The following is a 17,554-nucleotide window of genomic DNA, read 5'->3' on the forward strand; positions in this document are numbered from 1 at the left end:
TTTATTTAAAAACTTTATACACTTTTCACGATGCGATGCACTTGAAAGTTATTGGAATATTATTGGGATGGAACTGCTGAGGAAAGAAAGAAGAAGAAAGAAGGAAAGAAATCATTTAATTGCTAAGCACAGTGAAAATGAGTTATGACTTATTACTTATTACGTGTATGCTTTGTCATTGTTTGACATGCGAATTTTAGTGCAGTGCAAGATATAACGTACGTATAACTATTACGGGCTATTACACTATTACTATAAAATACTAGCCGTACTCGCCCGCTTCGCTTGGCATTTAAAATTAACATTACTATTTATTGTCATTATTATTAGGGAGTCCAACACTCATATAAATATAAGCCTATCCATTAAGTACATGTATTTTCTACATGGATACCAAGTTTCAAGTCAATCGGATGAATGGTTCAGTAGCTATAACGGAACATCCGTAAAAACCACTGTAGATTTATATATTAGTATAGATTACGGACATACTAATGTAGATATAGCCTGGACAAGGTTGAAGTCAGATAAGCGGCAACTCGTACAACTCATACCAAGCTCGCAGCATAATGAAAGGAGATGCTGCGCTGAACCCACGTAATATGGGATTAGGATCGGAAAATTAAAAATTTCGAGTGCTTTACTCAAAAGCCTTGATGTTAAAACTGACATGCCCGATTTAGCGGTATTATTTGGTGGTTCAGAAACGTGGTAGCCCGGTTCATCATGGCAGCACTAGCAGGTGTTACCGTCGTTGTTAATGACAGGCGACTTTTCCCCCTATCGCTGGTAGGTAAGGGGATATTCCAGCTACGCTCTGACTCTCTCTGTGAACCTCTTCGCGACAAACTTCATAACGTTAACTAAAATCCAAACTAACAATAAAGAAAGGAAGGTACTGTTTTTTTGAATATTTAACACAATTATCTGTCATAAAAGTCTGTGACTATCTCTGTGAACCTCTTCGTGGCAAACTTCATAACGTTGTTATACTAAATTTCTGTATTCTGAGGTCCAAACTAACAATAAAAAAGGAAGGTACTGTTTTTTTTTTAATATTTAACACAATTATCTATCTTCTATCTATATATATAAAAATGAATTGCTGTTCGTTAGTCTCGCTAAAACTCGAGAACGGCTGGACCGATTTGGCTAATTTTGGTCTTGAATTATTTGTGGAAGTCCAGAGAAGGTTTAAAAGGTAGATCTATCTATCTATATATATAAAAATGAATTGCTGTTCGTTAGTCTCGCTAAAACTCGAGAACGGCTTTACCGATTTGGCTAATTTTGGTCTTGAATTATAGGTTTAAAAAATAGATAAATATGAAAATGATCGGAATTAAATAAAAATAACAATTTTGTTTTTCTTTTGATGTGTCCCCCGTCGGACGGATTCCTTTTGTGTGTTTTAAGTTTATTTTATACAAAAGTTTAGGTCTGTTATTTAACGATTGTGGCACTACGAAGTCTGCCGGGTCAGCTAGTCTGTCATAAAAGTCTGTGACTCTCTGTGAACCTCTTCGTGGCCAACTTCATAACATTGTATGCTAAAGTCCAAATTAACAATAAAGAAAGGAAGGTACTGTTTTTTTGAATATTTAACACAATTATCAGTCATAAAAGTGACAGTCAACGACATCCTCGCAGCCGACTTCCGGCGCAACGATTTCCGGTCCCGACGCATCTTATTGTCTATTACATCACGGACGCCTGGCCGTCTGTCATTGGCACGAGAAATTAGAAACTTAACGTAGTTTTAGTAACCAGCTGACATGTTTTTTTGTCTTCATTTTATCACCGCAGGAAATTGGCGTTATTAAAACAAATTGATATATGACTGATATTAATATAGCTGTGAGTGGGACAGTTTTTAATTAAAAAAAATTATGTTTTCATTTTTTTTATTTATTTATTGCATATATGGGGGACGAGCTTTAATTGGTTCCCGAAGCCCGTAGACATGTATAACGTAAATGCCCCCACCCACCTTGAGATATAAGTTTTAAGGTCTCAGCATAGTTACAACGGCTGCCCCACCCTTCCGAAACGCATTACTGCTTCACGGCTGAAATAGGCACGGTGATGGTACCTATCCGTGCGGACTCACAAGAGGTCCTCCTACCACCAGAATGTACAAAGACGTTCGTTTTTTTTATGAAGGAAGAATTACTGATGGTCCGGTGATTCGGTTTGATCAGGACAGATGGGCGAGCAAAGGCTCAGCCAGGAGGGGTGGAATTTACTAACAACTGCCCGAGCGCCTCCGAAGGAGACCTAACAACTCAAGAGCATTTGGTTCGCGAATGAATCGCCGGATCTTCTCAGTAGGTCGCGTTTCCGATCCGGTGGTAGATTCTGCAAAGCACTGCTCTCGCTCCGGTCTGAGCCCCGGGAGCTCACCTACGCATACTACAGGAAAACGCTAATAGAGCCTCTCAATGATATCAGCATAGGTAGGAAAAAAGCTATAAGAGCTTTTTTTCAAGCGCAAGAGAAAAAAAAGCGAAAATTAACCTTGATCTAGTGTACAACTCAAAACAATGAAAGGTAATCTGAATTACAAGATAAAACTCATAAAAAAAAAACGTTTCCCTACTATTATAACTATACACCACTAAAAGGCCATTATGGCTATAAACGAACAGCTTTCCAGAAAAAGATGTTTCTAAAAACGAATCCGCCATTACTCGAATAAATTTGCGCGGGAAACGAAAATAGCTCCGGAAACGTTCGTCCCTAATTATTTATTTTGTGCATCAATGCAACGTAAACAACAGGTATGTCATACAATTAAAATAAACCTTATCTCACAGAGATTAAGACTATATTCATGCAAACATTGAAAATCTTAGTTCGTTTCAAAACATTCAATTTACGCGGAAACTATTAGTTTCTGAGGCACATGCTGACAGGCAGGATGCGAGAAATTCATTATCGATTTGAAAAAAATAATCTTCGCATTTCTTTCACGCTTATGGAAAGCTGTTGTAGAAAGAGTGAGACGCGTAATTGAATATCCGGGCACTTGGCGCATGGCTCCAAATAAAACTCAAAGTGAAGTGGTATTATGTAAATTTTCAAGATATTGAAAATTAAGTGTTAAAATGTAAACGTTAAGGTCTGTTTTAATAGAGTAGAGCCGATAGATTGTTATCTTTTCTGTCTGTTAAACCGTTCGAGACATCTGCATTCATTCATGGATTCAAATTTCGTTGGTTCATTCGTCCATTCATAATATTTCAAGTCAGTTGCAAAATAACACTGAAGGAGAGTAGACGTTCGTGTGGACAAATATTGAAATTGTGATTTGAAATTTAGTGAATTTTCGTTTAAAGGAAGTGTATTAACAGCAATTTGTAGTACGAGATTTTATATATTTTAATGGTGAGTCGAAATTAAAACATTGTAATTTAACTCATTTAGAACTTTACTTTGGTATACACATGCGCGATATTATCGTAAACTTTAAATAAGTTTTTAACATAAATGTGCAAATTGCAGAATACAATAAGTAGTTTTTATTGTTCAATAAATCATAGATAGTGTTTGACATTAAATATTTACGAAAAAAAATACATTAACATAGGTACAAAAGCGTGTAACACATTGACTAATAAACGATACGATAATTTCTTTTGTATTAGTAAGTGTTATCAATAACTGTTTTTTGGAAAATCTTAATTAAAGCAGATGACTAAAGTAAAGTTGTAAAATTATTGTATCGGTCCTTGATGCGATGCTTAAAATTTTCAAGTTAATCCGACATCTTGAAGTCGATGTTACCCACAGACACAGCCCACTGAGTTTCCCGCCGGATCTTCTCAGTGGGTCGCGTTTCCGATCCGGTGATAGATTCTGCGAAGCATTGCTCTTGCTAGGGCCTGTGTTAGCAACACACTCGGTTTGAGCCCCGTGAGCTCGCCTACACATCAAGAAACTGATATAGCCTCTCAAGGCTGTCAGCATAGGTAGGAAAAATAAAAATTGACCAATAAAGACACCCTCGCTGTTCCGAAAGTCGTGTGACAGCGAAAAGCTTCGACTAACACCGGAGCTTCTAGGCAACTGGATTAAGCTCGTGATGTTCCTCGTAGCCAGCAGAAGCACGAGAGGCAGTCGACGATATAATGATAGTGTGCAGTTTTAATATTACAAGATATTTTTGATGAGTTTAAAAAAAATATATATATATAGAATTAGGGTTGTGGCACGTAAAATAAAACTATTCCACTGTTCTACAATCTTTTGTTATTGTAATTAAAAATTATCTGACACCTTTATCTTGCTTTTCTTTTGTCTGTCATTCTTTTTTCCTTTTCTTACAGTTTTCTCTAACACATCTTAACGCTCCGTTTTACAATTCTTTTGATACGTTCCGTTCTTACCAATCTTACATATCGTCGTTGCCAAACCAAAATCTGCTATGTGTACTTTATGAGATTTACACTTTTTGACCTTTTCGTATAGTTCACAGCCCTACCTACCGTATAAAAAAACTGTTGTGTCGATAGCTTTAATATTTATCTATAAGCTTTCATTTGATATACATAGTTCTTAAAAATTCACTTTCATATAAAATTTTATACGAAAATGTTTTTACTCGTTAATTCAAAATAGAGTTTTTGCACATAGCAGATTTTGGTTTGAGAGCCACGATATATTATATTTTTGAAATGGCTTGAATTTAAATGAATTTGAATGGCTTGAATTGTAATGGCAAACTTTCCAAACCTTTGAAGTCGTCGTGGCTTACGGGATAAGACGTCCGGTGCATTCGTGTTGAGCTATACACCGGTGTTCGAATCCCAGGCGGGTACCGATTTTTTTAATGAAATACGTACTCAACAAATGTTCACGATTGACTTCCACGATAAAAGAATAACATCGTGAAATAAAAATCAAACCTGCAAATTAAAATTTGCGTAATTACTGGCGGGGTAGGACCTCGTGTGAATCCGCGCGGGTAGGTACCACCGCCCTGCCTATTTCTACCGTCAAGCAGTAATGCGTTTCGGTTTGAAGGGTGGGGAAGCCCTTGTAACTATAATTGAGACCTTAGAACTTATATCTCAAGGTGGGTTTCTCATTTACGTTTTAGGTGTCTATGGGCTCCAGTAACCACTTAACACCAGGTGGGCTGTGAGCTCGTCTAACCCATCTAAGCAATAAATAAATAAACCTATTGATTTTTACTTCGCCGTTCCATTCCGCATAGCATCAGATGGGCTGTGAACGCGTTCGTGTCTCTATAGTCTGTCAGTCTGTGCCGACTTCGTCGACAACAAAATTTCTCACGACCAACAAAAGTCGTCCATCTTAATTGTCTATTGTAATTCGAAAGCTATGCCCAGTTCCCGCCATTGTTGCGTTTTCCCGCGCTTTCTAGAGCTTCCGGTTGCGGAACGACGGAAGCTTAAATTGCAGTTAATTTAAGTTAGATTGGAACCCGAGCGAGAGATGTGAAGACATTTAGCCAAACATTAAATGCGGGTGACCATGCCAGAAATGGTAGACTTATCAATGCATGTAGGTACTCTTGACGCGTGGATAATATTGCTATAGATTTTTTGAAGTTATACTTCTTTAGGCGCGTTATGAAAAATTGATGAGTGAAATTTTACGATGCGCATGCACCGTGACACAAAATTAACAGAAATGAAGTTGCCCACTAAATCGCTCATATTACAATACGACCGACGTAACTTGGCGAGTCTGAATATAGCCGCAGGTGAACTTTCGCACATGTACACTCGTAAAAAAAAGTGTTATTAGCATTCATTTTTTAACGTTAAATATTTATTATTAATTATTTAATATTTAAAAAAAAAGAAATAGATTTAATAAAAATAAAGTATAACTTCTTACGCGCGTACATAAGTACACGCACCCTTTTTTTATTGGATTTTATGACCTGGTTGTGGCGGGTAGCCATCATACTACGTAACATATTTGACAGATGCCTGAATGTCGCTTACGACATTATCAAGATAAGCTCGCATATATACAAGTTCCGAACAACATTCGGACCATCGGTCCACCGAGCAATATCACCCGCTCGGTGGAAGAATTTTCCTCCGTCGTTATATCTTCCCACACTGGTAACTAAGAACTAGTAAAATGGTGGTCATTTACTGAGATTTTTTCAGTGGACTTTTTGGAGGATCCCGAGAAGCTACGTCCAGTGACTTTGTTTCATTTTCCCACATTTGTGCACTTTCACGGATATTAAACCACCGTTATTACACATTTAAACCTGAAGAAACACTAAATAGGCAAAATAAAACAAATCGCACTACTTCACTCCTCGTGTTCCCGCCGAAAAGTTCTGTTATAGATTTAAAGGTGATAGTTATATAGATTAACTCTTAACGCGTCGCTTGATAAATATTAAAAAAACAAAATCTCAACTAGTTCATTCATGGGAAATGTGCTAATCTATTTAAGTGTGACAAAAAAAAAAATAAGTCACTCGATTTACCGGAAGCGCGCTCGCCGTCTTCCCGCCAAACGGACGGACGCGCCATAATCGAAATCGACGCTTCCGCCCGTTTCGAAAAAGGAACGTAAAGTCGGCATTATAGTTTTTTTTTTTTATTACGCCCCTAAAACGAGACGTGTGCTTTGAACGGCCTAAATACATTTAATTGGCCGAATGTTTGTGTTACCGTTTGCTTTTGAACACTGAAGGTGCCTTTGATGGTTTTGAAGGCAAGCTTGGTAATTGTATTTTTTTATTGCTTAATGGTTGGATGAGCTCACAGCCCACCTGGTGTTAACTGAAGCCCATAGACATCTACTACGTAAATGCGCCTCCCACCTTGAGACATGAGTTCTAAGGTCTCAGTATAGTTGCAACGGCTGCCCCGCCCTTCAAACCGAAACGCATTACTGCTTCACGGCAGAAATAGACAGAAATAGGCAGGGCGGTGGTACCTACCCGCGCGGAATCACAAGAGGTCCTACCACCAGTAATTACGCAAATTATATTTTTGAGGGTTTGATTTTGGTCTGTGTGAGCCGAATAAAACTATATTATGGATATGTCGAGCCAGCCCTAACCGTAACAAGAAACAACACGAATTGAGCACTGACGGCCATAACGAAGGAAGTAGTGACGAGGATCCGTCCAATACCATTATTGAAAACCGGAAATTATACATAAAAATCGGGAAATGCTCGACAATAACACAAAGAAACGCGCGGATAACGTTCATTTGTACGAAATCCGGCGCCATGATAGACGGAAACCGGATGTGGGCAAAGCGTCCGTACTAATGACCGGATTATTTATTATGTTGGCCATTATGCGTTCGCGTTGACAACGGATTTAGTTTGCGATAAGGTTACCGAAGTTTTCGGGAGCGCCCAGACCTTCGAAGATCTATAGCTAAGTCTACTTTAAAACATAAGGCATATCCTCTCAAGGCTACCAGCTTAGGTAGGGAATACATAAACAAAAATTAATGCAATTATTTTCGATTCCAGACTTACACACTCTCCGTCTTCACGATGCCGACCCAGGTCCGATGCGACAGAGTGCCGCCAGCACACGAGAGCCAGTGGGGGGCTCTCGACTTGAGGGTGTTGCAGGAAGACGATCTCCCATTAGGTAAGGAATTAAGTGAAGTGCCTGTCTAAGGCTTTAGTGTCGCCCGTGAACCAAGATGTTAGTTTGCGTGGTATGCTGACACACAGCCCACTTGGTGTTGAGTGGTTACTGGAGCCCATAGACATCTACAACGTAAATGTCGCCACCCACCTTGAGATTGAGTTCTAAGGTCTCAATATAGTTACAACGGATGCCGCACCCTTCAAACCGAAACGCATTACTGCTTCACGACAGAAATAGGCAGGGTGGTGGTACCTATCCGCGCGGACTCACAAGAGGTCCTACCACCAGTAATGACGCAAATTATAATTTTGCGGGTTTGATTTTTATTACACGACGTTATTCCTTCACCGTGGAAGTCAATCGTGAACATGTGTTAAGTACGTATTTCATTAGAAAAATTGGTACCCGCCTGAGGGATTTGAACACCGGTGCATCGCTACATACGAATGCACCGGATGTCTTATCCTTTAGGCCACGACGACTTAAACTAGACTTCGATTCAGATATCCGTCAGTTTACAAGATCTTAACCCACACAAACATTATACGCTAAATAGAGGACATATCGTCTTCTCGCATTAAAACTGTATAATCTCAAAACTTTACTTTACAGTCTTAAAGATATATTTGCAACATTTCTTTTTTAATTTTTACCAGTTACATTATCTGTCTTTTAAAGTAAGATATAATAATGTATTAATTTTATTAACAGTAGTCAAAACATAGGTAAACTACCTAACTAAACATAGGTACTACTACTTGGTGATACCAAATTTTTACGCATATTAACTCAATTTCGAATCTTTTTGGAAATTGTACACTTTTAATGCGAAAAAGCGATATATGCTCATATTATATTATATGTCAACGGTATATATTTTGTTTATTGTATGTATATATTTTCTATAATAATGTATTATCTATAGTTCACCGCAACATACCTGCTATATTTTTATATTTTCCAGTATTTCGGTAAATTAAACGGTCGTCTGAAAGAGATCGCTTTTAGCGATAAGACCGTCAATTGTACAAATGCATCTGCTTTTTGGATTGTTTTTTGAATGTAAATTGTGTTTGTGCAGTAAAGTGTATTCTCTCTTTCTCGCTCTTTATACGGCTATTCGCAGCTTAGTAGGTTCTACCGAATCTGGTTTTAAATGGCTTCCATCCCACCAGACCCTCGGTCCTGGTGTCGCGCTGACGTCGGCGCGTGGGTGTCGCGGCGCGGTGGCCTCCCGGAGCGTTTCCCGATGAACGGGAAGGCCCTGTGTCTGATGTCCAGGGACATGTTCGCTTCGAGGGTTCCAAACAAAGGATTTGAACTGCATCAGGTAATTTTTTGGGCCGCTTTTTATCAGCTCGTTCCGTATCTATGTGTAGGAATCTGTCAACATAATCCTGATCGACTCCAAGACTTGACCACGATATATTTTATTACTGCGATCTGATATCCTAAATAGGAACAAAAATTAAAGATTTTGACTCTAGCTCTGTGGAATGGGCTTCTTTGTTTGATTTTTCTTGTATTTACCGCATAGATATGTGAGCGTACCTATGACCGTTCTGAGTGAGCGCATGGACATCACAACGACAACGCTGCCACCCACCTCAAGACGTGAGGTCGCAGTCTTGATTATACGAGTACAATAGTCACGCGTTATCAAAAACCTCATCAACCATTATACCATAGACGATAACAATAAACAGTTTTACCTATAAACATCCATTTTGCTGAGGCATTGATTGACCACACCCCAAAAGACGGACCACGTCCATCTACTAAGGCATCAACAAAGGACCAAACAACTGGTAGTAGGACCTCTTGTGAGTCCGAACGGGTAGACACCACCACCCTGCCTATTTCTGCCGTGAAGCAGTAATGCGTTTCGGTTTGAAGAGAAGGGCAGCCGTTGTAACTATACTGAGACCTTAAAACTTATATCTCAAGGTGGGTGGCGCATTTACGTTGTAAAGGTCTATTGGCTTGTGTAACCACTTTACCTGGTGGGCTATAAGCTTGTCCACCCATCTATCTAAGCAATAAAAAAAACCGGACCGTTATAACTCCTTAACCATTGCTCACGCGGGGTTATCATAAATTCTAGGACTTCCGAAGGAGACTGGCCAAAGCTCTGGCGCTACAGGACTTCTTCGAGAAGATGTCCAAAAACTAACATCCACCAGAATGTGTTCCCGCGGTATCATCTTAATGTCGACGGAAGCGAATGTAGATACTAGCTTATACTGAATTAATCTTAGAGGCTTTTATACATAATTTTCGATATAGTACGATTTTTTTGTCCTACCTAAGCTGATAGCCTTGAGAGGTTATTTCAGAGTAAACTTAACTAGTAGGTGAGCTCACGGGGCTCAAACCGGAGTGATGCTAACCCCAGCAAGAGCTGTGCTACGCAGAATCTACCGACGGATCGGAAACGCGACCCACTGAGAAGATTCGGCGAAAAACTCAGTGGGCTGTGTCTGTGGGTTAATGCGCTCGACGAGCCCTTCGTCACAAGCGACGGGTTCGACAAAGACGTTGACCGGTGCTTATGGTACCTAAAAGCACCGTTAATGGATCGGGAGGTACTATAGAAACATTACTTATAACATTGTAATTCAGTAATGCCCCAATAACGCGGTACTCTTATAACGCATTTTTATATTACGCGATTTCAGTCCCTAGTATAACACGGATAGAATAACCCCGTATAACCGGGGATTTCACGCGTTATATGTGAGGCCGTCAGCGCAAAAGTGGCCTAAGCTTACGATAGTTATTATGGAGCAATGAGGTTTATGTTTTCAAGAATTTGAATTTAATAAAACAATACGCCCAAAAGTAATATTTACAAAGTCATCTATCTATGGGTGAAGCTATGGAATTATAGATAGGCCGGTTTTGCATCAAAATTGATTATATTTTAAATAAATGGAAATATACGTATAAGCATGATTATGAAAAATTGTGGGTTAGGCCACTTTTGCGCTGACGGCCTTATTTCTGTTCTCTGAAATTTATAATGATTTGCACAGTTCATAATTAATTTACGCATACCTTTGCACATTGCCTCAATTGTGTTATTATACAACAAAATAAATTTATTAAATTTGTGTTCCTAGTTTTTGAATTATAAATACATTGGTTATATTGTATTATATTTGTACAAAACGCGTTATCGGGCGTCATACATTCGCGTTATGCTCTATGTCTATACCCTCTATAACACGGTAGATTGCTACCGTGTTATAAAGGGATTAGTGTACTATGGAAATTAAAGACCGGACGCACATTGACCCGAAACTTCCAAAAATATGCAGCGACCAACAATGCGGCTCGCACATTTTCCATTCGAACCCGGCGAACCTCACAAACGCGGGTACTTGCAAAAATATTGTAATCAGTATCTATGTATAAATAAATAAAAAATGTGTATCCTTTAAAAGTTCCTAAACTGTTAGTCCGATTGTGACGGTAATTAGTGCAGTTGTGGTCACTCCGCGGGGAAGTCCCGATACATTACTATCTTCTTACGAATGGGATGCGCGGGTAGTTAAAAAAAAGTTTAAAAAAAGGGTATTTTTCATACAATTAGCGGAAGAAGCAGTGAAAAGTGATCACATTTCACTACTTGATAGTTTCTTAACATGATTGTGTCAGAAGTGATCAATGTAACAACGTCTTCATCATTAATTCGCATATATTAAATATCGCGCAATGTATTGCAAAATACAAAATAATAACGTTGTCCTCAAATCGGAAACATCAGCTAATAATGTTTATTAATCTCACTATTAATATTGTAGTTCGTAATTCATAATAAATATAGTATTAAATATATCTAGTCAAGGCTCTTTTAGTAATAAATAATATGTTACAAGCGAATCTGTTGTTTTATTTTCCTATTGACGGCCATTTTGTGATGATAATTCACAACATACACATACTGGTGGTAGGACCTCTTGTGAGTCCGCACGGGTAGATACCACCACCCTGCCTATTTCTGCCGTGAAGCAGTAATGCGTTTCGGTTTGAAGGGCGGGGCAGCCGTTGTAACTGTACTGAGATGTAGATGTCTATGGGCTCCAGTAACCACTAAACACCAGGTGGGCCGTGAGCTCGTCCACACATCTAAGCAATAAATAAATAATATAATAAAGAAAAAAAAGCGAGTTTAATTTATAATATACCATTTAATTTTCTTTGAATGCTATGTTAAATTTATTGGTGGCTGACGATGAAAATTAGGTCTTGACGTGGTGTTGATAAGGCTATTTTTTCTCTAAAGCTGCCTTAAAAGCACTAGCTCCGGCCTGCAGTGCGTCCAAAACCTTAGGCGGCTGCTTCTCGAGCATGGTGGTCAACTCTTCAACGTTTTTCTTCTGTTCGGCGGCCATTTTGTTGATAACCTCTTTCAATTTATTTATGTCTATATTGTTGATATCCGGAACGCCTTCGAACAACTTTCGCGCCTTCTCCTCGGAAGCTTTCACTTCATCTATTATTTTAGCTGAAAACGTATGGATATGAAAACAAAATTTCAGTCCATTTAATAGTAATTCTTGCAATTAACACACACAAACAGTGTGCTTAGTGCGAGTTTTTTAACGTTCTGGATAGCGTTTTTTACTAGTGGTAGGACCTCTTGTGAGTCCGCACAGGTAGGTACCATCGCCCCGCCTATTTCTGTCATAAAGTAGTAACTATACTGATACCTTAGAACTGACATCTCAAGGTGGGTGGCGGCATTTATCTATAGGCTCCGGTAACCGCTTAATAACAGGTGGGCTGTGAGCTCGTACACCCATCTACACAATAAAAATAAAAAGCATAAAAGTTAACATACATTTTTATGCAGTTGGAACAGCGCCCTTTCCGGCCAACGTAGGCAAACATTCCAACTCCATACAAATTTGAGTTAACTTTTACGCTATCGAGAATGTTAAAACACTCGCACTAAGCACACAGAAGCCGATCCTTCGACTGAGACCGACCGGCTTCCACGGAGGCGGCATTTTAGGTTTTAGCTAATAACAAATCCACTCACAATCTTTCATCCATTTGATAATGTTGTCGACGCTGTTCTTTCCGTCTTTCTGTAGTTTTTCGAAAAATTGGTCCATTGTTTTTTTTTCTTTCTTCGTCTTCTTATTTTAATTTTAAACGGAATCCAAATGTTGCTGTTTCGATCTGAAAATTTTGACTGAGATGTTCTTGTAGGAAATCCATGTGGTCTTGGGTCGCTGCTACTAGATTTTTTAATTGTTTTTTTTATTTATTCGAATTGCTCACCACTAAAAGACGTTTGCTTGTCATATCATCAAAGAGAATCAATATAATTAAATGACATAAAAGAGTTTACATTGTAAATGCACTAACTGTTTACAATATCATTTTAAAGTTGAAATTAACCGATTAAGGTAAATATATTGCTACGCGCTGGGGTTCGGGATAAATAAAAATTCTACAGAAATTACAAGTTGATACAGTATTAGCACTTAGAATAATTAAAACACTTCACAAACACTTTAAAATTGTCAATTCACTCCTTCCGCTTCGCTTAAAATGATCCGTTCGCTGTTTCGTTTCAAGTAGTTCCGATTACTAACCGACTGCGTGTCATCTCTGCAACGCTTTTATAGTCGAAACGACATCCCTAGAATCGTCGAGAAAATTCCTCACAAGTCGAGTACCTTCGATGTGTGTTTCCGCTATCTGACAATAGATGGCGTTGTACTTTTTGAGCGTTCTAGGTTCTAATAGATTATTTGATATTCGTTCGGCTATTCGTCGATAGACGGCGTTACTCTTACCCACGAAACAATATCATTACTCTTCTAGATTTTTTTCGCTCAAGATGTTATTTTATAGGTATTATTATGTTTATTTATTAATGAGATGTATTTTGTTGAAATGACGGCCAGTAACGGCATTTAGCGAGATCTGGATACATTTTAACAAAACTTTAGTTCTATTAGTCGGTAAACTATGGAAGGTAAGTAGGACCATCTTGTATTGGGAACAAATTGAAAAGTGTCCGCCTGTAAACACCAAGTTGCTGTTGGAAGACTCACCGAAATAGCGCTAGTGTAGGAAGTGGAAATGATATGAATATAGCAGTTTTAAACAGAGTGACGTGTGCTCGGTGTGGCAGTTTAAGGCGCTGTTTTTAAAATCCTTCCACTTGTTACTGTGGCGCCACCTTAATTAGCTCTCTTTCAGCGGACACTTTTTATACACTGAAATTCTTGCTACTCACTTAAATATTTTTAAGTTTATTATATCTCAAATCAATTACTGTGGTGATGATTTTCGATTCTACTGCATAGCGATTTTCCCGCCTTTTAAACATGAATGGCTGCCCCTCAGAATAAATCGGTAGCTTAATGTGATTTATCATATAAGGACTGGAAATATGCTCTTTCAACATATTAAATTAAGTGTGTTGGATGCGATTTTTTTTTAATGATTAAAAAACGATTTGAAGTATATTTTTTTTAATACAGCAACATTGGCCGCGTGCTAGCGTATTGCAAACGTCCATATTTAATTAATATTATGATTTTCCTTTTCGTATTCCGTCGATCACGCTTTCTTTGATATTATCGAATTTAATCGCCAATGCTTCGACGTCCTGTCTTGTGTTTCGCGCCAACATACCGAAAAGTTGTATGAATTTCGACAAATCCAAATGTTCCCTGTTTGGACTCAGTCTATAAATAAAATATTATGTGAAATATAACGTGTTTATTGCTAAGATATTGATGTTCTACCAGCCCATACCGTGGGCCCCGAAGGTCAAATATTTAGGCGTCACCCTCGACAGAAGAATGACATTCCGCCCCCACATCAAGACGGTACGCGACCGTGCCGCCTTCATTCTAGGATGTCTCTACCCGATGATATGTAGGCGAAGTAAAATGTCCCTTAGAAATAAGGTGACACTACAAAACTTGCATACGCCCCGTCATGACCTATGCAAGTGTAGTGTTCACTCACGCGGCCCGCACTCACTTAAAATCATTCCAAATTATTCAATCCCGTTTTTGCAGGATAGCCGTCGGAGCCCCGTGGTTCGTCAGGAACGTCGACCTCCATGACGACCTGGACTTAGAGTCCATCAGTAAGTATCTACAGTCGGCGTCGATGCGCCACTTCGATAAAGCGGCACGACATGAGAACCCTCTCATCGTGGCCGCCGGTAACTACATTCCCGATCCTGCGGACAGAATGGAAAGCAGTCGACGTCGCCCAAAACACGTCATCTCGGATCCTCCCGATCCTCTAACGGTGCTTTTAGGTACCTCAAGCACCGGTCACCGTTCTCGTCGAACCCGTCGCTTGCGACGAAGGGCTCGACGAGTAAATTAACTCTCAGACACAGCCCACTGAGTTTCTCGCCGGATCTTCTCAGTGGGTCGCGTTTCCGATCCGGTGGTAGATTCTGCGAAGCACGGCTCTTGCTAGGGTTCGTGTTAGCAACGTCATCAGGTTTGAGCCCCGTGAGCTCACCTACTAAAGTTAGGGTTACGCTGAAATAGCCCCTAGGTCTATCAGCTTAGGTAGGAAAAAAAAAAAAAAAATTTGGTATGTTATTTTTTCTTTGCTGTGCGAAAAGTCATGTTTTTATTATATTATAAAACAATTGCTAAATTCATTCAGCGATTTAATATCCCTCCAGCGAATCCTAGATCTAAATACGTGATATTTTCATATGAATACAACGGGTTTAAGGACCTAATTATTCCGAAATAGATAGACATAAAAATTATGGTCTTAATTGATTGGAACGCAGAGATAATTTAAAATGCCGCTCTTACTCTCTTGTGGTTTTAAGTCAAAATCTTGATTGTTATATGTATGTAAATAAAAACCTTTATTATTTAAAACCTTTAAAGCTGTTCAATTTTAAGAAATATTCTTCTTAGACGAAAACACTCACCTGTCATTCATTCAGTGATAAAGAGTATTTTAGTATACCTAATAATATATATTTTTTTATGGCTTAGATGGCTGGAAGAGCTCACAGCCCACCTTGTGTTAAGTGGTTCTAGAGCCCATATACATCTACAACATAAATGCGCCACCCACCTTGAGATATAAGTTCTAAGGTCTCAGTATAGTTACAACGGCTGCCCCACCTTTCAAACTGAAAAGCTTCACGGCAGAAATAGACAGGGTGGTGATATCTACCCGTGCGGACTCACAAGAGGTCCTACCACCAGTTACCACCAATACTGCTTAATTTATTAAATTACAGAAAACGCAATTAAGTCTTTTGTTGTTAATTCATTCTGTAGTATTCTATATCATTATAAAATACATCCCAAACTTAACACTTTCTTTCCTACCTATGCTGATAGCCTTGAGAGGCTATTTCAGCTTCTCCTTGACGTGTAGGTGAGCTCGCGGGGCTCAAACCGGGAGTGTTGCTAACACTGGCTCTAGCAAGAGCAGTGTTTCGCAGAATCTACCACCGGATCGGAAACGCGACCCACTGAGAAGATCCGGCAAGAAACTCAGTGGGCTGTGTCTGTGGGTTAATTCGCTCGTCGAGCCCTTCGTCTCAAGCGACGGGTTCGACGAGGACGGTGACCGGTGCTTGTGGTACCTAAAAGCACCGTTAATGGAAACGACGGGTTCGACGACGGTGAATCACTATTGAAGAATCCAAGACAGCACAATCGCGCGTTTTTTTTTATATGTATGTAAGATGGCATTATTTCATATTTTTCTACTTTGTGTATTATATTATTAAGCAATTATTCGTGGTAGAGCGTCTTGTAAGTCCGCACGGGTAGGTTCCACCACCCTGAATTCACTCCCACCTACCCCAACACACTTCTGCCGTGAAGCAATAATGCGTTTCGGTTTTAAAGGCGAGGCAGCCGTTGTACTGTAAAAACTGAGACTTTAGAACTCTTGTTTCAAGGTGGGTGGCGGCATTTGCGTTGTAGATGTCTATGGGCTCCAGTAACTATTTAATACCTCCAGTAACTATTTATTTAACCTCTGGGTCTGCGAAGGGACTTCGGTTCCCTCTGTATTTTGTACCGCATGTTCCATGGGGAGTGCTCTGAGGAATTGTTCGAGATGATACCATCATCTCGTTTTTACCATCGCACCGCCCGCCACCGGAGTAGAGTACATCCATACTACCTGGAGCCACTGCGGTCATCTACAGTGCGTTTCCCGAGGTATTTTTACCCACGTACCATCCGACTATGGAATGAGCTCCCCTCCACGGTGTTTCCCGAGCGCTATGACATGTTCTTCTTCAAACGAGGCTTGTGGAGAGTATTAAGCAGTAGGCACCGGCTTGGCTCTGCCCCTGGCATTACTGAAGTCCATGGGCGACGGTAACCAACCACCATCAGGTGAGCCGTGTGCTCGTGTGCCTATTAAGACTTATAGGTATTATATACCTACGTTTCACGAATATGAAAACAAACCTTTCGTAAACTTCATCAAACAAACTCTCGCTTATCATTCTGCCGTCAATTATGCCGCTTCTGGTAAAATATTCCTTCGTGACGGCATAACTGACTCCCTCTGATCCGGTGACGGCTTTTAATATTGTGTGTATCTCTTCTAAATTCATATTTTAGGACATTTTCTTTTTTATAATGCGTATTAGTACGTATTATGTTTACGTAAATTATTTGTTTAGTTTGAAAAACTAGATGGTTTAGAGATTTTGATAATGACTGAGTTTTCATGTAGTGTCTTGAATAGTGCTCCTCCCCTCCTCATTTCTTCGCGGAGGCGTTGGATGGAATAGGGACTAGAAGTAGAATAGGGACAAATCTGTGATGTCACAATACTTTTGTTGAGTTGTTAGATTTAACTTTGTTGAACTGAAAATTACTTTTATTTAGTGTTTAAGAACATGAAATAGTTTAATTTAGTCATCAAAGTTTTGTAACTCATTAAAGATAT

At 39.3% G+C, this 17,554-nt stretch overlaps 3 protein-coding genes across 3 annotated transcripts; 1 reads left to right on the forward strand and 2 right to left on the reverse strand.

Annotated features, from left to right (window-relative positions):
* The first annotated feature begins 3,059 nt into the window (after positions 1-3,059).
* On the forward strand, positions 3,060-11,500 carry LOC101737739 (ets DNA-binding protein pokkuri). Its single transcript, XM_004930693.5, has 4 exons — positions 3,060-3,387; positions 7,489-7,612; positions 8,791-8,945; positions 9,720-11,500. Exons 1-4 carry the CDS (start codon positions 3,385-3,387, stop codon positions 9,786-9,788), a joined length of 351 nt encoding a protein of 116 aa, XP_004930750.1. The 5' UTR covers positions 3,060-3,384; the 3' UTR covers positions 9,789-11,500.
* A 288-nt stretch (positions 11,501-11,788) lies between these two features.
* LOC105842302 (uncharacterized) lies at positions 11,789-12,936 on the reverse strand. The gene is made up of 2 exons (XM_038019194.2): positions 12,663-12,936; positions 11,789-12,125 (listed from the first exon to the last, which is right to left on the reverse strand). The coding sequence occupies exons 1-2, from the start codon at positions 12,736-12,738 to the stop codon at positions 11,887-11,889; spliced, it is 315 nt and encodes a 104-aa protein (XP_037875122.1). The 5' UTR covers positions 12,739-12,936; the 3' UTR covers positions 11,789-11,886.
* Positions 12,937-14,095: 1,159 nt separating this feature from the next.
* LOC105842893 (uncharacterized) lies at positions 14,096-17,550 on the reverse strand. The gene is made up of 2 exons (XM_038019195.2): positions 17,068-17,550; positions 14,096-14,328 (listed from the first exon to the last, which is right to left on the reverse strand). Exons 1-2 carry the CDS (start codon positions 17,214-17,216, stop codon positions 14,172-14,174), a joined length of 306 nt encoding a protein of 101 aa, XP_037875123.1. The 5' UTR covers positions 17,217-17,550; the 3' UTR covers positions 14,096-14,171.
* Between the last annotated feature and the right edge of the window lie 4 nt (positions 17,551-17,554).

The sequence above is a fragment of the Bombyx mori genome, chromosome 23 (assembly GCF_030269925.1).
Source record: "Bombyx mori chromosome 23, ASM3026992v2".
Classification (NCBI taxonomy): Eukaryota; Metazoa; Arthropoda; class Insecta; order Lepidoptera; family Bombycidae; genus Bombyx; species Bombyx mori.